This window comes from Nansenia antarctica (genome assembly GCF_963989245.1).
Source record: "Nansenia antarctica genome assembly, chromosome: 8".
Taxonomy (NCBI): Eukaryota; Metazoa; Chordata; class Actinopteri; order Argentiniformes; family Microstomatidae; genus Nansenia; species Nansenia antarctica.
Window position 1 is genome coordinate 2042262 of NC_137678.1, and position 15000 is coordinate 2057261.

A 15000-nucleotide genomic window follows, 5' to 3' on the forward strand; every position below is an offset into this window, starting at 1 on the left:
GGTCCCCCCACAGAGCTGCCACCTCCTACAGAGTCAAACTCAATCCTTTTGACCGTGAGTAAACACGTCTTGGCACCGATGTCCCTTCTATGGGATCTTGATCTCAGCAGGCATGGAATCGCTAAGGGGTTCTCCAGCTGTGAGATATCTGTTGCCTATTTACTATAACTGTCTCTGTCTCTCTCTGTCTCTGTCTCTCTCTGTTTCTCTCTGTCTCTCTCTCTCTCTCTGTCTCTCTGTCTCTCTCTCTCTCTCTGTCTCTCTGTCTCTCTCTCTCTCTGTCTCTCTCTGTCTCTCTCTCTCTCTGTCTCTCTGTCTCTCTCTCTGTCTCTCTCTCTCTCTCTCTCTCTCTCGCTCTTTGGATTTGTAGATCCATCCATTCCCATAATTCACAAAGGTGCTATTGTTGTTATGATAGTTATGAATAGTGAATCATTTGAATGTCTTCATGCCTACTGATCCATCTGTTATGGATTAAGTCTCTGATGCTGGAAAACTGCAAAAGAGGAGGAAAAAAGGAAGAAAAGAGAAAAAAAGGAAAAAGATATTGGAATATTAAGTCTGGTCAGAATGTTTACTGTCATTACAGATGGAAGCCCTGGAGATGATCTGTTTGTTTGAGAAGTGTAGAGTAACACTAAACAATGATGCTCACTCAGTCTGAGTGAAGGATTTAAGCCTTCTCCCCCTCTCTCCCTCTCTCTCCCCCTCTCTCTCCCCCTCTCTCCCCCTCTCTCCCTCTCTCTCCCTCTCTCTCCCTCTCTCCCCCTCTCTCTCCCCCTCTCTCCCTCTCTCTCCCCTCCTCTCCCCCTCTCTCCCTCTCTCCCTCTCTCTCCCTCTCTCTCCCCCTCTCTCCCTCTCTCTCCCCTCCTCTCCCCCTCTCCCCCTCTCTCCCCTCCTCTCCTCCTCTCCCCCTCTCCCCCTCTCTCTCCCCCTCTCCCTCTCTCTCCCCCTCTCTCTCCCTCTCTCCCTCTCTCTCCCCCTCTCTCCCCCTCTCCCCCTCTCTCCCCCTCTCCCCCTCTCCCCCTCTCCCCCTCTCCCCCTCTCTCCCCCTCTCACCCTCTCTCTCCCCCTCTCCCCCTCTCTCCCCCTCTCCCCCTCTCTCCCCCTCTCACCCTCTCTCTCACCCTCTCTCTCCCCCTCTCTCTCCCCCTCTCTCTCCCTCTCTCCCTCCCTCTCTCTCTCTCCCCCTCTCCCCCTCTCTCCCCCTCTCACCCTCTATCTCCCCCTCTCCCTCTCTCTCCCCCTCTCTCCCTCTCTCCCCCCGTCTCCAGCCTCTAACCGTGGGTCTCAGGAGATCACCGTCACCGGGTCAGAAAGTCAGTACTGCTTCGACGGCCTCACCCCCGACGCGCTCTACAACGCCACCGTCTACACCCAGACCCCCAACCTGGAGGGGCCCGGAGTCAGCGTCAAGGAGAGAACACGTAAGAACCCACCCCCCACCCCCCCCACACACACACACCACCACCACCACATCTCAACGCTGCACTGGACATAAATGTTCATAAATGTTCATAAATGGACATAATAATGGACTAAATAATTAAATTAAGATTATACAAACCCATCCTTTTAATATTGCATTTAAATTACAAAATAATTAAATTAAGATTATATAATGATTAAAGCACTTTGAGCTGCAACAGCGCTATACAAATAAAGTTATTATTATTATTATTATTATAAATGGACATAAATGTTCATAAATGTTCATAAATGGACATAAATGTTCATAAATGTTCATAAATGGACATAAATGTTCATAAATGTTCATAAATGGACATAAATGTTGGGTGATCACAAGTGCAAACGTCACTGTCTGTGTGTTATCAGCATGACGAGCCACTGTGGTCCAAATGGCCTAATGTGTGTGTGTGTTTGTGTGTTTTTGCAGTGATCAAGCCCACAGTGGCCCCCACTGAGCCCCCGACCCCCCCGCCCCCCGCCACGGTCCCCCCTGCTATGGACGGTAAGGATGTTAGCTAACCCTAACCCTAACCCATTCTATTTTGGGGCGTGGCTTAGCGAGTGAAAATGGAACCCTGCTGTCTCCCATCTGTCACGTTCCAATGTTCCGATGTTCCAATGTTCCGATGTTCCAACGCCCCTTTGTTGACCCCGTGCCACAGTGTGCAGAGGGGCCAAGGCAGATCTGGTGTTCCTCATCGACGGGTCCTGGAGCATCGGAGACGAGAGCTTCAACAAGGTGATCCAGTTCGTCTTCAGCATGATCGGAGCCTTCGACGTGGTCAACCCCTCCGGCATGCAGGTCTGTAACCACGGCGATGTTAACACTCCTACAGCTGTGGGGCTTAGAGACTTAAACGAGAAGATAAACGACGTCTTTTACTTGGCGGGTTCGAACGATAATGTTGTAGTACATCTTCATGACCATAATCATTCATTTAAAAGATGCGTGTGTGTCCATAATAGCAGTCAGTACATCATTCTCACTTCACTCCCTTTTTCTATCTTGTTTTTTTTTGCGGAAAAAAACAGGTGTCTTTCGTGCAGTTCAGCGACGACGCCAAGACAGAGTTCAAACTGAACACGTACCAGAACAAGGGGCTGGCCTTGTCTGCTCTGCAGCTGGTCCGCTACCGGGGTGGAAATACCAAGACAGGTACAGATACGCGCCACCCCCACCCCCACCCCCACCTCCTGCCCCACCTCCGCACAACACATTTTTTCAGTCCATTAAAAAGGGTCGGGTGCAACCTTTCACCCTTTCACCCTCTCACCCTTTCACCCTCTCACCCTTCCACCCTCTCACCCTTTCACCCTCTCACCCTTTCACCCTCTCACCCTTTCATTCGCTGCCAAAGACAAGGTCCAGATTTGTCTTCCGCAGAATTAAATGGAGTAGAATCAGTCATGTCAATAACTTCATTTATGTTTTAAATTGAATAGGCATAACGTTGATTAAATGATGACATTTCATTGACTAGTTGGGAGGAGGATTGAGGCTAACGACCCTGTGTTGTCCTGTGCTGTAAATGTAATGTTGTTGTTCATGTGTTCATTAGAACAGCCATTTCAGGACCCTCCTTTCATGACTTTTCCTAGATATGTGCGTTCTACCACCCAGTATCCTTACATCAGGATTAGCTAGGATGAAGCTGTTTTGCTGTTTTTTCAGTGTAGGAAGCAGGCTAATTTACAAGCGGCCAACTAGTGGTCGTTGTGTGTAAATAGCAGCTTGAGCATTTTAAAGGGGGGGTCATTGCATTTAACGACCTTGAATGTTGTACAAACAGTAACTGACTGGACTTCTCTGTGCAGGTGTCGCTCTGAAGCACGTGGGCGAGAAGGTGTTCACCTCAGACAACGGCATGAGGAAGAACGTGCCCAAGGTCCTGGTCGTGGTCACGGACGGGCGCTCCCAGGACGAGGTCAAGAAGAGCGCGTCCAAGCTGATCCACTCAGGTAGGGGTCGGAGTTCGTACTCGCCTCGTCCTTTAAGAAGACTCTAAAAGAAACGTTTCTGCAGATTTTAGTCAACCTAATTCCACAATCAAATGTCAGTTGTTAAGTGTGTGCGTGTGTGTGCGTGCGTGCGTGCGTGTGTGTTTGTGTCGTTGTCTCTGTGTGTGTGCGTGTGTGTATGTACAGAGCTTGAATAGAATAGAGATGAGCAGTGATGAGCAGGGTCATTTTTGGGCCCTTTTTCGTTGGTTTCACACCGAAGAATTTGCAGAAGAATGTGGAACGCCACATTGACGAATTTGAACGACCAACTGCTGCGATGATTGGTCTTAGACCAAGGCTTAAATGGCCTACATATACATGTGTCTTTGTTTGGCTTCAGGTTACAGCGTGTTCGTGGTCGGCGTGGCGGATGTTGACGTGAACGAGTTGAGGAACATCGGCAGCAAGCCCAGCGAGAGGCACGTGTTTGTCGTGGACGACTTTGACGCATTCGCCAAGATCCAAGATAACCTGATCACCTTCATCTGTGAAACAGCCACGTCCAGTAAGGCTTCAGATTGATAACGTTACCACACAGCACCTCACACACAAATGGAACCACAGTGTCTTCTGTCGCCTGGCCCTTTTCCACAAATCTGATTATTATTGGTATTTTTCTTTTTTTTTTCCTCTCTCCAGCTTGTCCTTTGATCTACATCAACGGATTCACTTCACCTGGTGAGTATGATACACACACATCCTGATGACACTGGCTGCTACTGTCTATACCTGCAGCATCAGTGTCTCCCATGTATCTGAGCCTCTTCTGGGTCTATCTGACCTGTTCTGGGTGTATCTGAGCTGTTCTGTTCTGGGGGTTCTCAGGCTTCAGAATGCTGGAGGCCTTCAACATCACTGACAGAACCTTCGCTGCCATGAACGGAGTCTCCATGGAATCCGGCTCGTTCAACAGCTACATCGCCTACAGGCTGCACAAGAACGCATTCCTCTCTGCGCCCACTAAGTAAGAGAGAGAGAGAGAGAGAGAGAGAGAGTGTGTGTGTGTGTGTGTGTGTGTGTGTGTGTGTGTGTGTCGTGCGTCTGTACATGTGCGTGCTTGCGGCCTGTGATCCTGCTGTCCCCTGCTCTAACGCTGCCCATCCCAGTATAATTATTTTTAATGATCTTGAAAGTCCTCTGCAGCCTCCAGCCTCCAGCCCCCCCCCCCCCCACACACACACACACACACATACACACACACACATACACATACCCCCCCCCCCCCCCACACACACACACACCCCCGGCCCCGAGCAGCACGCTAAGGCTATTTGTTGTTGCAGCTTGTAGAATACAAGGTGTTGGGGGGGGTATATATTCCCAGGGTAGGGCCCTGTCCTACAGTCATTGGGGGGGGGGGTATATATTCCCAGGGTAGGGCCCTGTCCTACAGTCATTGGGGGGGGGGTATATATTCCCAGGGTAGGGCTCTCCTACAGTCATTGGGGGGGGGTATATATTCCCAGGGTAGGGCCCTGTCCTACAGTCATTGGGGGGGGGTATATATTCCCAGGGTAGGGCCCTGTCCTACAGTCATTGGGGGGGGGTATATATTCCCAGGGTAGGGCTCTCCTACAGTCATTGCGGGAGCAAGCTAAGCACCTGGAGGTGAAGGACTGGGCTCTTTATTGGGGCCATTAAAATGTCTTCAGGCCATCGCTCAGCGATCCAAGAATCCCAGCCTCTCTGAGCTCTCAGGCACGATCAGGCTCCGTCCGTAATGATTCGTCTGTGTGTGCGTGGGAGAGCCACGGACTGAATGTTCACAAATGGAAACACTCGCAGCAGCAAAGTGGAGAGAGAGGGACAGGAAATACTTTCAATATGTCTAATTTTTTCAAGCCCGCAATAAAACTGGCAACCATTTCCAAGTTCTGCAGTACGTGCCGGGGGTGGATACTGGGTGTCTGCTGGGTTTATGGTGAGGTTAGGCTTTGTGTTGCTTTGCGGTGGCATCGGGTTACGAGTGATCTTGTGTTCTCAAGTCCGTCAAGACCGTCTCGTGTTGCTCCAGGATGTACAACTCAAGTCTGTTGAAGAAAAACTAAAAACAAAACACTTTGAATTGGTGTAAAATTCAATAAATCTTCAATCGCGGGCCCAGATGAAGCCCTGGTTCTGGAGGAGGCTGAATGAATCTGTGTCTGGGGCAACAGCTCCTCACCCTCCCTTTGACTATGTTCTTGGTCAAAGACTCTGGGGCTCTGGGGCGGCTGTGGCGCAGGAGGTAGAGCCGCCGTCTAATGATCGCAAGGTCGGTGGTTCGAGCGCCGGCTGGCCACATGTCGAAGTGTCCTCGGGCAAGACACTGAACCCCAAGTTGCTCCCAGTGAGCGGGCCGCCTGGCGCCTTGCACGGCAGCTTGTCGCCATTGGTGTGTGAATGTGTGTGTGGATGGGTGAATGAGAGGCCGTTGGAAAACGCTTTGTATAAAGGCGCTATATAAGTGCAGTCCATTTACCATTTACCATTTGCTCAACCATGGTTCTCCTTTGCCTCCCAACAGAGAGGTCCACCCCGACGGCCTGCCTCCGTCCTACACCATCATCCTGCTGTTCCGCCTGCTGCCCGACTCCCCCAAAGAGGCCTTTGATGTCTGGCAGGTAGCCGATAAGAACAACAACCCTGAAGTCGGGGTCACCGTGAACCGTAAGCTCCCCACACCGCTCTCTTCCTTTTCTAGGGGGGCCCTAGCTCTGGCTGCCAAACAGCTGTCCTGCTTAAAAACCTACCCCCTCCCGCTTCCTGCATCGAATAACAGTGTTTAGAAACTTCGACCAGCGTAACGATCTGCAGAACCGTGCAGTGCATTGGTCCCCCCCCCCCCCCCCCCTTTGTAAGTGCAAAACAAAACAATGCATCAGCTCCCAATCCGCTCCCAATCCGTGTGAGGCTGTAAGCAACATAACAACTATTTTTCCCATCGTGGAGCACGGTTTCCTTCTTGTATTAAGACATTGCCAAACCGTTGGAAGTGTTTGTGAGAAATGACAGTCAGAAAAGCATTCCCAAACTTGAAATCAAAAGCATTCGCTAAGCCCAACAGTTTGGCTATGTCAGGCTGTCATCCTTTTTTGGTGTTTTTTTAATATGTTGGCATCAGTTTGTCACAATTTGTATATGTCCAAGTTAATACATCATTCACATTTGTAGATTAGCGTGGTACATTGTACAGTGTTGTTGAAGTGTTGGTGGTACAGAAGTAGTTACTTTGATGGCGCGTTCTTCCCTGTGGTATGTGGGTCATGTGCTCATGTGCTAGCGGGCTGTAATCCATCACAGAGCAGCCGACTGAAGCCACCTTTCCTTTCCCTCCTTTCAGCTTCCAGCAAGACGATCACCTTCTATAACAAGGACACCCGAGGAGAGATCCAGAGGGCTGTGTTTAATGAGGAGCAAGTGAAGAGAGTGTTCCACGGAAGCTTCCACAAGGTAAACACCATGGCGGATTTTAATGTGTATTGTTTATGTGCCACATGGTGACATTAGCACATGTTTATGTGCCACATTAACATTAGACATTAGCTTGGCGAAGGAGGGACATATCTTAGCAGTCTACTGGCTGAATGTCCTGAGGATATTACATACCTTTTACATAACATGAATAATGTATGGCTGTGGTAAACTTGTACGTTTTTTTTATTGGTTTCATTTGTGAATAGATGTCCTGTCTAGGAGTTGTACCCATTATCTCCTGGAGGCAAATGTCTGTTTTACTGATTTATTGCCATGCAATCAACTTGTCAGTCAATTGGTGGAATTTGGTATTTGGTCTTTTTTTTACAGGGTCTCGGCACAGAGTGCCCAGAGTGCCTATTGCAAGAGTCTCTATCGCTGATCACGTCTGTTCATAGAGGTTTCTGTGGAGATGCTTAATGCCTCATTGAGTTCAGTCAAATTGAATCTGGAGGTGATGAGCTTGTGGATGATAATCAGTGCCAAGACAAGGGTCTAAGATAGTTACCTCTCACCAAGCTGAGTGCCATCCATCTCACAGTGCTGCAGTGGGGGGGTTCGTGCCAAACTTGAGTCTTCGGGCCTTTTTACGATTTGGCACGGCGCGTTGTTTTCTTAGACCAAAGGCAGTTATTTTGATGAATGGGTTGAAAGGGCTATAAATATCCCTAGAAAAGGTTGGAGGCGGATTCGGTGACCCTAGCGACCTAGCCCAATGTGCAACTAGTTACCGTTAGAAATGGAGGGGCTTCTAGAGCGCCGATTTGCTATTGTCCTGGAAGTGGTCAAGTACTCATTCTAGAATGTTCTGAAGAAGTGGGATTTTATTGGATCTGTGTTTGTTTTGGTTTACCTCGGTTTGCAATAAATGAAACTCAATGGGTTGTTCAATGAGCTGCAAACCGAAAGGCTTGCTTTTATGGCGTCATGTAGACTATTTTTAGGAGTATTTTGCTGCTAGAAATGTTCTACAACGTCCTCTTCTTTAAGAGCTGAGGGTTTCAAAACAGAACATCGACAAAGAGGCTTTCAAAACGTCACATTTATTGAGATATTCTAGGGCTTCTCTTATACTATACACCTTGGTCACTCTGAAAGTCTCGGTCTTCCTTGTTGTGATCAGACTGATACTCAGGGTGCACTCAGTACATTAGTCATTATCTGAAAAATGGGAACAGCCATCCCTCATTAGTGGCGTTGCATGTCTGTTGAAACAACACTGTTGTTAATGGTGCTGTTCCAGTATTGTTTCGAAACACTATTGTTCATCTCCAATCACTTAGCCAGCGTTTGACATACCAAGTTTTATGACCGTGATATCCAATGTTTTTGCCAGGTTGAGGTCCTCTCAGAGTCACTGCAGGGGTAGTGCTCTAAAGGGGACATCAAACGCCTCCCTCTCCCCATCTCTCCAAGCAGCACAGAATATAAAACCTCCTCTGGGACGGTCCACCATTGTACGGTGAAACGGATTCGACAATGACAGACAGTATTATGTTCATATTGCTTCATGAATGCCTCGTCAGATGAGGGCAAAAGGCTGTTTCCAATTATCTGGACAACATGTTTCAAGTGTGTCCAATTATTTTAGGAAGGGAAACAATATGCCTCCTATACTAAAGAAAGGTCACGGTGTTCCCTGTCTGAACGGCTCTAGGAGACTTTCATCTGATACCACAAGTAGCTTTACTTCCGTGAGTCAAAGGCTAGTAGTGTGCAGTTCCGCTCTTAGAACAAATTAGCTCATGAAGACGATTTTGGCTCCCAGATCAGACCCTTTAATCGCTCTTTAGTTAGACCGCTAAGCAGAAACACAACTAATTAAAGGCTAATGCCATGAATGGGCCCCTGGAAAACGGTGGGGGCACAAAGTCGATGACATCAGCACAATTACAGCATCAGAGCTCCAGTTGGATGCAGTGTCTCTGTGTGTGCGTGCGTGTGCGTGCGGGCGTGTGTGCGTGCGTGCGTGCGTGTGTGTGTGTGTGTGTGTCTGTGTGTCTGTGTGTGAATGTGTGTTTTCTCTGTGACCGGCTTGGTGCCTGTAAGCTAACTGTGCCCTGGGTGGCTATAAGCTAACTGTGCCCTGGGTGGCTATAAGCTAACTGTGCCCTGGGTGGCTAGCTTGGTGGCTATAAGCTAACTGTGCCCTGGATGGCTAGCTTGGTGGCTATAAGCTAACTGTGCCCTGGGTGGCTAGCTTGTGGTATGGTAGCTTCTGCTCCATGGGACAGGAAGTCTGTAGCGGTCTACCTACCTGCCTATTTGCTGGTCGACTGACTGGTTTGATTGTATGTGCCTGTGTGCACGTGTGTGTGTACGTGTGTGTGTGTGTGTGTGTGTGTGTGTGTGCCTGTGTGCACGTGTGAGTGTGTGTGTGTGTGTGTGTGTGTGTGTGTGTGCACGTGTGAGTGTGTGTGTGTGTGTGTGTGTGTGTGTGTGTGTGTGTGTGTGTGTGTGTGTGGTCAGTGGTTACCCGATAGTTTGTCCTTGCTTGTTGCTGGGTGACCTCAGCGTGTGCCATGTAAACCTCTCTGACCGACAGTGAGGTCACGTGACCGCTGGACCTCTGAGACACCGTCTGTCACATGGAGTAATACGACACACTCTGTGTTCATACAGCCCTATCATAGACTTTTGTTAACTTTTCATATTCTTCATATATATTTTTATATCTGGGCCGACTGAAATGTAGGAAAAAAAGAGAGTTAAAGAGTATAGGCAATTCTTAGATTGGATTTTTTTTTCCATGAGAAAATATGACACAGCTAAGCTTACCCAACTCTCAGTTTAAACCCTAGCCAGACCCGTGCGCTCACTTCAACGACAATGCATTACAAATTGCCAAGCATAGTAAAATGTGTAGGTTGCACTTCATATACTTTACTAGCGCTGTGCATGTTACAGGGCAGACAGATTGACCTTGCCTTTCTCCTCTGGGCCAGTGAATAAAGAACGATACAGGTCAGAGGTCAGAGGGCTGACTCACCTCCCGTGCACCATGTGGGAAAGATCTCATGCTGTTAATAATGGCTCTAACAGATGCCAGCCCTCACTAATCCACTGGGGGTTCCCCGCACTCCAGGGGTGTGGGGGGGGGGGCTTAGGAGGAACTCCAGGGGTGTGGGGGGGGCTTAGGAGGGACTCCAGGGGTGTGTGTGTGTGGGGGGGGGGGCTCTTAGGAGGGACTCCAGGGGTGTGTGTGTGTGTGGGGGGGGGGGGCTCTTAGGAGGGACTCCAGGGGTGTGTGTGTGTGTGTGTGTGGGGGGGGGGGGGCTCTTAGGAGGGACTCCAGGGGTGTGGGGGGGGCTAAGGAGGGACTCCTTTCAGGCAGGAGGGGTTTCTGCTGTAGAGGAGAGGGAGAACTTGTTTTCATCAATTCATATGGTGGCTGTTTGTGTTTGGTGGCTATCAAAATCATCTGTTAGCGGCATCTGTCCACCCACTCTGTAGGCTTCCCAACACTTCAAACTAGACAAATAAAGCTTTCTGTTTTTCATCTGAGGGGACGCCAAACTCCCTCCAACTTTTCCGAACAGGGATTTGACAGACAAGGTCGTGCCAGTATTTGCATGGGCTAATTGAGAACGAGGGGGTGGAGGAGAGAGGGAGGGAATGCTCCGAAGAACCCAACGCTATAATGTTGGTCCTCTGGTCAGTCTTTTACTGATGCTTTGCCATAGCGTTGACTGCGCTCTTTGTGTTTTCTTTATGACTGTTATTTCCTCTGATGGCTTCTGGGTAAAAACCCATCCCCCTGCAGTGTAACCATCCACGAAGCCGTAAGGAAATGAAAGAGTCGAACCCAAGTCAAGCATGTCCTTGACGGAAGCCAGGGTCGGAATATTGGGTCGGTTTTCTCCCAGATTGGACATGGGAGTTAGAGATCAGGAATGAGATGGGAGCAGTGCTATCCACAGAAAAGGCCTCTATTCTATGTATTGGCTAATGTATTTTGTGCATCAAGGCACATACGTTTAATTCAGAAACGTTCCATGCATTCTTTTCCGGCTTGCTCCATTCTAACTCCATTGTCAGCGGCCGACGTTAAAAGATGGATGGAATTAGTTTGCTGCTTATAAACCCGTCTTGAGATGTTGGACTTTCTGATGTTTTCAAATGATGATAGTTTGTGTGGAACCCTCGAACCGCTCAGCTACATTTTGTAAAAACCTCATTTTCCAGTGACTACGGTAAACTGTTTTTGTTGGTTAGTGAGGTATATAGTTGGTTAGTGAGGTATATATATATATATATATATATATATATATATATATATATATATATATACATATATATGTATGTGTGTGTGTTATTCAATATATCCAGCAATATATTATTTCGGTAAGCCCTCAAGTGCATCCTGGTATAGAAGTCCATGCCAGAATCCCTGGGAACCAGACCCTTCCCCTTGTGGTTTGGGAGCAGTCTGCTATGTTGCCAAGGAAGTCTACTTCGTAATTTTGTGATTGGTTGCCAATAGCTATGGCCTAGTCTGTGGTCGGTATAGGTCTTTAGAGTAATCTTTGCTTGCTCAAAATCAAAAAGCTTGTCTGACTGTTCTGCAGGAAAAATGCAACTGTGCAGTAAAGTCTGGAAAATGGAGCACTTTTGATGGCGAACCGCAAATGGTAGAATTTCAAGATGTGGTGTAGGACTCTCTGGACACGGACAATGAAGGGCACATTCTAACATTGTCGGTGTATATTGTTGAACACATGTAGCCTGTAGCTCTGACGCTAGATGGAACTACTGGTTGTTTATTTTTTTTATGTTCAATTAATCAGGGTCTGACATTAAATTCCCTTCAAGGGACCGACCGCTAAAACGGCTCTTACGTAACATGATAATCTATGATTAAACTAATGATACACAGACCAGACTGGATGAAGCGTTCATTTTAATAGGGTGATTTTATGATTGCAGTATCAGCGTCTTTGTAAACAGTTCGAGAGGACACCAGGGGTGTTGTCCTTGCAAGGAGTTCAACAAGGTTTCTGTCCTCCTTTTAGTTGATAATAAGTCTTGAAGTCTTGAGCGTGTTTATTTCATACCGTCCAGGCGTGCACTTTCCGCCGAGCCTTGCTGTCCAAACACCGTTGCTGTTGTTCACGTTAAGGAGTTTCTAGAGTGTTCTATCTAGTTAATAATCCTCCCCTCCTCTCCCCGACAGCTTCACATCAGCGTCGCCCCAGACAAAGTCAAGCTGAACGTGGACTGCCAAGAAGTGGCAGAGAAGCCCATCAAAGAGGCCAACAACGTCTCCATGGACGGCTACGAAGTGCTCGGCAAAATAGCCAAGTCAGGAGGTTCCAAGAGGGAGTCTGCAACCGTGAGTTAAAAAAAAAAAAAAACTCTCCTCTTGACGTCCGACTTCCGAAATGCTAAACCCTGGGAAAACGCTTCTTGGCACAATATGTTTATGCTTGTGTTGTGCCCAGTGTTTGATGTGAAGACACACAATTAAGACCTAATAACTCACTAGTCAATAGAAGGATGAAAGCCTTTGTATGTATGCCTTTTATCCAAAGCGACTTACATTGCAGTGAGTGCATTACATTTTCCAGCGTATACGGTCCCAGTGGGAATCGAACCCACAACCTAAGCGTTGTTAGAGCCATGCTCTACCAACCCAGCCATAGAGGACCACCTGTGTCACATATGTCTCACTGTCATGTATCTGCGCCCCAGCTACAGTATCTGTGGGTGCTGGCCAGTGTTTTGAAGCAGCCATGTCTTTACGTCTCAATGGAAGCCAGGTGTAACACCGTCTATCTCCCCCCCCCCCCCCCCCCCCCTCTCTGTGTCATGCAGTTCCAGCTCCAGATGTTCGATATTGTCTGCAGCTTGAGCTGGACCAGCAGAGACAAATGCTGTGACCTGCCTGCCACGGTAAGACACGTTTCACTTCTGCTCTGATACCTTCAGAATCTGCGCCTTCAAGTCTTCGAGGGCACTTGGACTCCTCTAGTTCTGCTCATCTTTCCAGCATCCACCATCGAGCACTCGTACCAAGGGAGCAACTGTGTTTTTGCATGCGCAGAGGCATGGCAGAATTCTATGCCATTCGTAATGTTTGAAATATGTCCACACGCTATGAAGCCATTATGTCTGAGACATAGAAGAAGTAGCTGTAGTAGACTGCAGTTGAACTTGGCAGAACTGAATAGAACATTATATCCCCCCTTTTTAATTGGACTAATCTGGGAATTATAGTTCCAATCACACAAACAAATGTACCCTTTGATCAGATGGTAGACAGATTAATCATCATATTCATCTATGATGTATTTAATAACCCGGATGCATGTGCTATTATAAATGAAGCGTATTCCTCCTCTCTGTGTGTGTGCGTGGGATATTAATACATCATCTCAGTGAATGCTCTGTTGTATCCCTGCTGTACGTGTAATTTATGGTCAGGGTTTTGAGTTGTCAAGGAGCATTTGTCTCGAGGCTCTTCAATATGCTAGCAGTCATATTTTTACCATGTGCTTTTGCAGTTTCTCTAATCTGTTACCTCTTCCCAAACTCTTACGCGAAGTCCAAAGCACCGTTTTGTGGTTTTACTTGCCAGAGTGCTGTCACTCCTTTTCATCAACAGTTGGGTGGGTTGCCAGCAGTTGCCTACAGTTGTCAAAAGATGGGGATGCACTGATGATGTTCTCAAAGTGTTCTGTCTTCCTGACCTTTCTCTCTCTCTCTCTCTCTCTCTCTCTCTCTCTCTCTCTCTCTCTCTCTCTCTCTCTCTCTCTCTCTCTCTCTCTCTCTCTCTCTCTCTCTCTCTCTCTCTCCTTCTCTTGTCCATCGCAGAGAGACGAGGCCAAGTGTCCGGCTCTCCCCCACTCCTGCACATGTGCACAGGACAGCATCGGCCCTCAGGGACCCCCCGGGCCCACGGTAAAGACATTACCAAACCCCCTTCTTCTCCTCCATCCCTCACCTCCACCCATCATCCGTCCGTATCTCCTCCTCACACAGAGCTCTGGTTCCCTCTAACTGTCTGTCCTCGCCTGATCGCCTGAGGCTTTCTCTATAACCACCCGTGTGATGATGATGATAATCCTGCACCTGATGATGAAACCATTCGTGTTCTTACCTCTGATGAAATAAACAGAGAGGGTCGTGTTACAGAAACACAGGGGGTTCTTTTTCCCCCATTTGTTATTGTTCGCCCTGCTGTAAAGATTAAGCATGGAGGGAAATTAGATCAGAGTGGGGGACACCCCTCATGTCAGCAGCCGTAACATTTCCTTCCCAAGGAAAGAGAGATAAGTGGGGGATGAGACCGATGGCATGCAATGAGGTGTGGGACTTAAATGTGACGTGTCCATAAAAAAATGCCCATCGGGAAAAAAGCTCCAGGGAGTCTGGAAAATCTACGCTCGCTCACCCCCCACTAAGCCCATTTGAAGATTCCTGACGACTTGGTGGTTTAAGTGCTGGAATCTGCTCCCGTGGAGAAGATGGCTGCTGACTCTGAGCCTCTCTGTCTGTGCTTTTCCCCAGGGTGGCCCAGGTACTAAAGGAACGCGAGGAGAAAGAGGAGAGTCGGGATCGACCGTAAGTCAACTTTAATCGAATCATTTCAAGCCTTTTTAATAAACACTTCTCATTCAATGTTTACCGTCAGTGTCAGGTGAGGTGTTCTATCTGTACAGTATATGGCCCAAGTCCAAATCCCAAGTTGAATGGAGTTATAGTGTGTAAATGTATTTTATTAGGATAAAACCCCTTGAGATGTGCCATCTCGTTTTCGAGGGGGTCCGAACAACACTACATAATACATAATAATGTATATGAACAATACATAATACATAATAACATTATATTCCCGTGGAAGCTCGATGAAGGCCTGAGTCATTGACTGTACAGAGAACAGGAGTCAGGAGTCGAGCCTGATGTAAAGCTGGTGGAGCGTCACTGTATGCTCTGACGTTAGCACAGATCATCAAACATAACAGATTGCACACATCTGAACTCACTTATAGAATGCGATGTATATTTTCCCTCACGCTGATTTAAGGAGGCCTTGTGTGTTGAGAGGATCTGACACAGACCACAAAACATTTC

General features: G+C 47.9%; 1 protein-coding gene across 1 annotated transcript in view; it reads left to right on the plus strand.

Moving 5' to 3' along the window:
* Positions 1-15000, plus strand: part of col12a1a (collagen, type XII, alpha 1a) — a gene marked incomplete at both ends in the record, with an annotated part of 88593 nt that overhangs the window by 62775 nt on the left and 10818 nt on the right. Inside the window, 15 exons of the mRNA XM_080537434.1 lie at positions 1-54; positions 1275-1427; positions 1898-1972; positions 2133-2272; positions 2503-2626; positions 3286-3429; positions 3812-3976; positions 4111-4149; positions 4297-4435; positions 5978-6120; positions 6794-6903; positions 12101-12259; positions 12742-12819; positions 13741-13827; positions 14437-14490. The exon at positions 1-54 is cut by the window's left edge and continues 63 nt beyond it. Of these exons, the coding sequence (XP_080393560.1) occupies positions 1-54; positions 1275-1427; positions 1898-1972; positions 2133-2272; positions 2503-2626; positions 3286-3429; positions 3812-3976; positions 4111-4149; positions 4297-4435; positions 5978-6120; positions 6794-6903; positions 12101-12259; positions 12742-12819; positions 13741-13827; positions 14437-14490 (1664 nt within the window). The remainder of the gene's footprint in view (positions 55-1274; positions 1428-1897; positions 1973-2132; positions 2273-2502; positions 2627-3285; positions 3430-3811; positions 3977-4110; positions 4150-4296; positions 4436-5977; positions 6121-6793; positions 6904-12100; positions 12260-12741; positions 12820-13740; positions 13828-14436; positions 14491-15000) is intronic.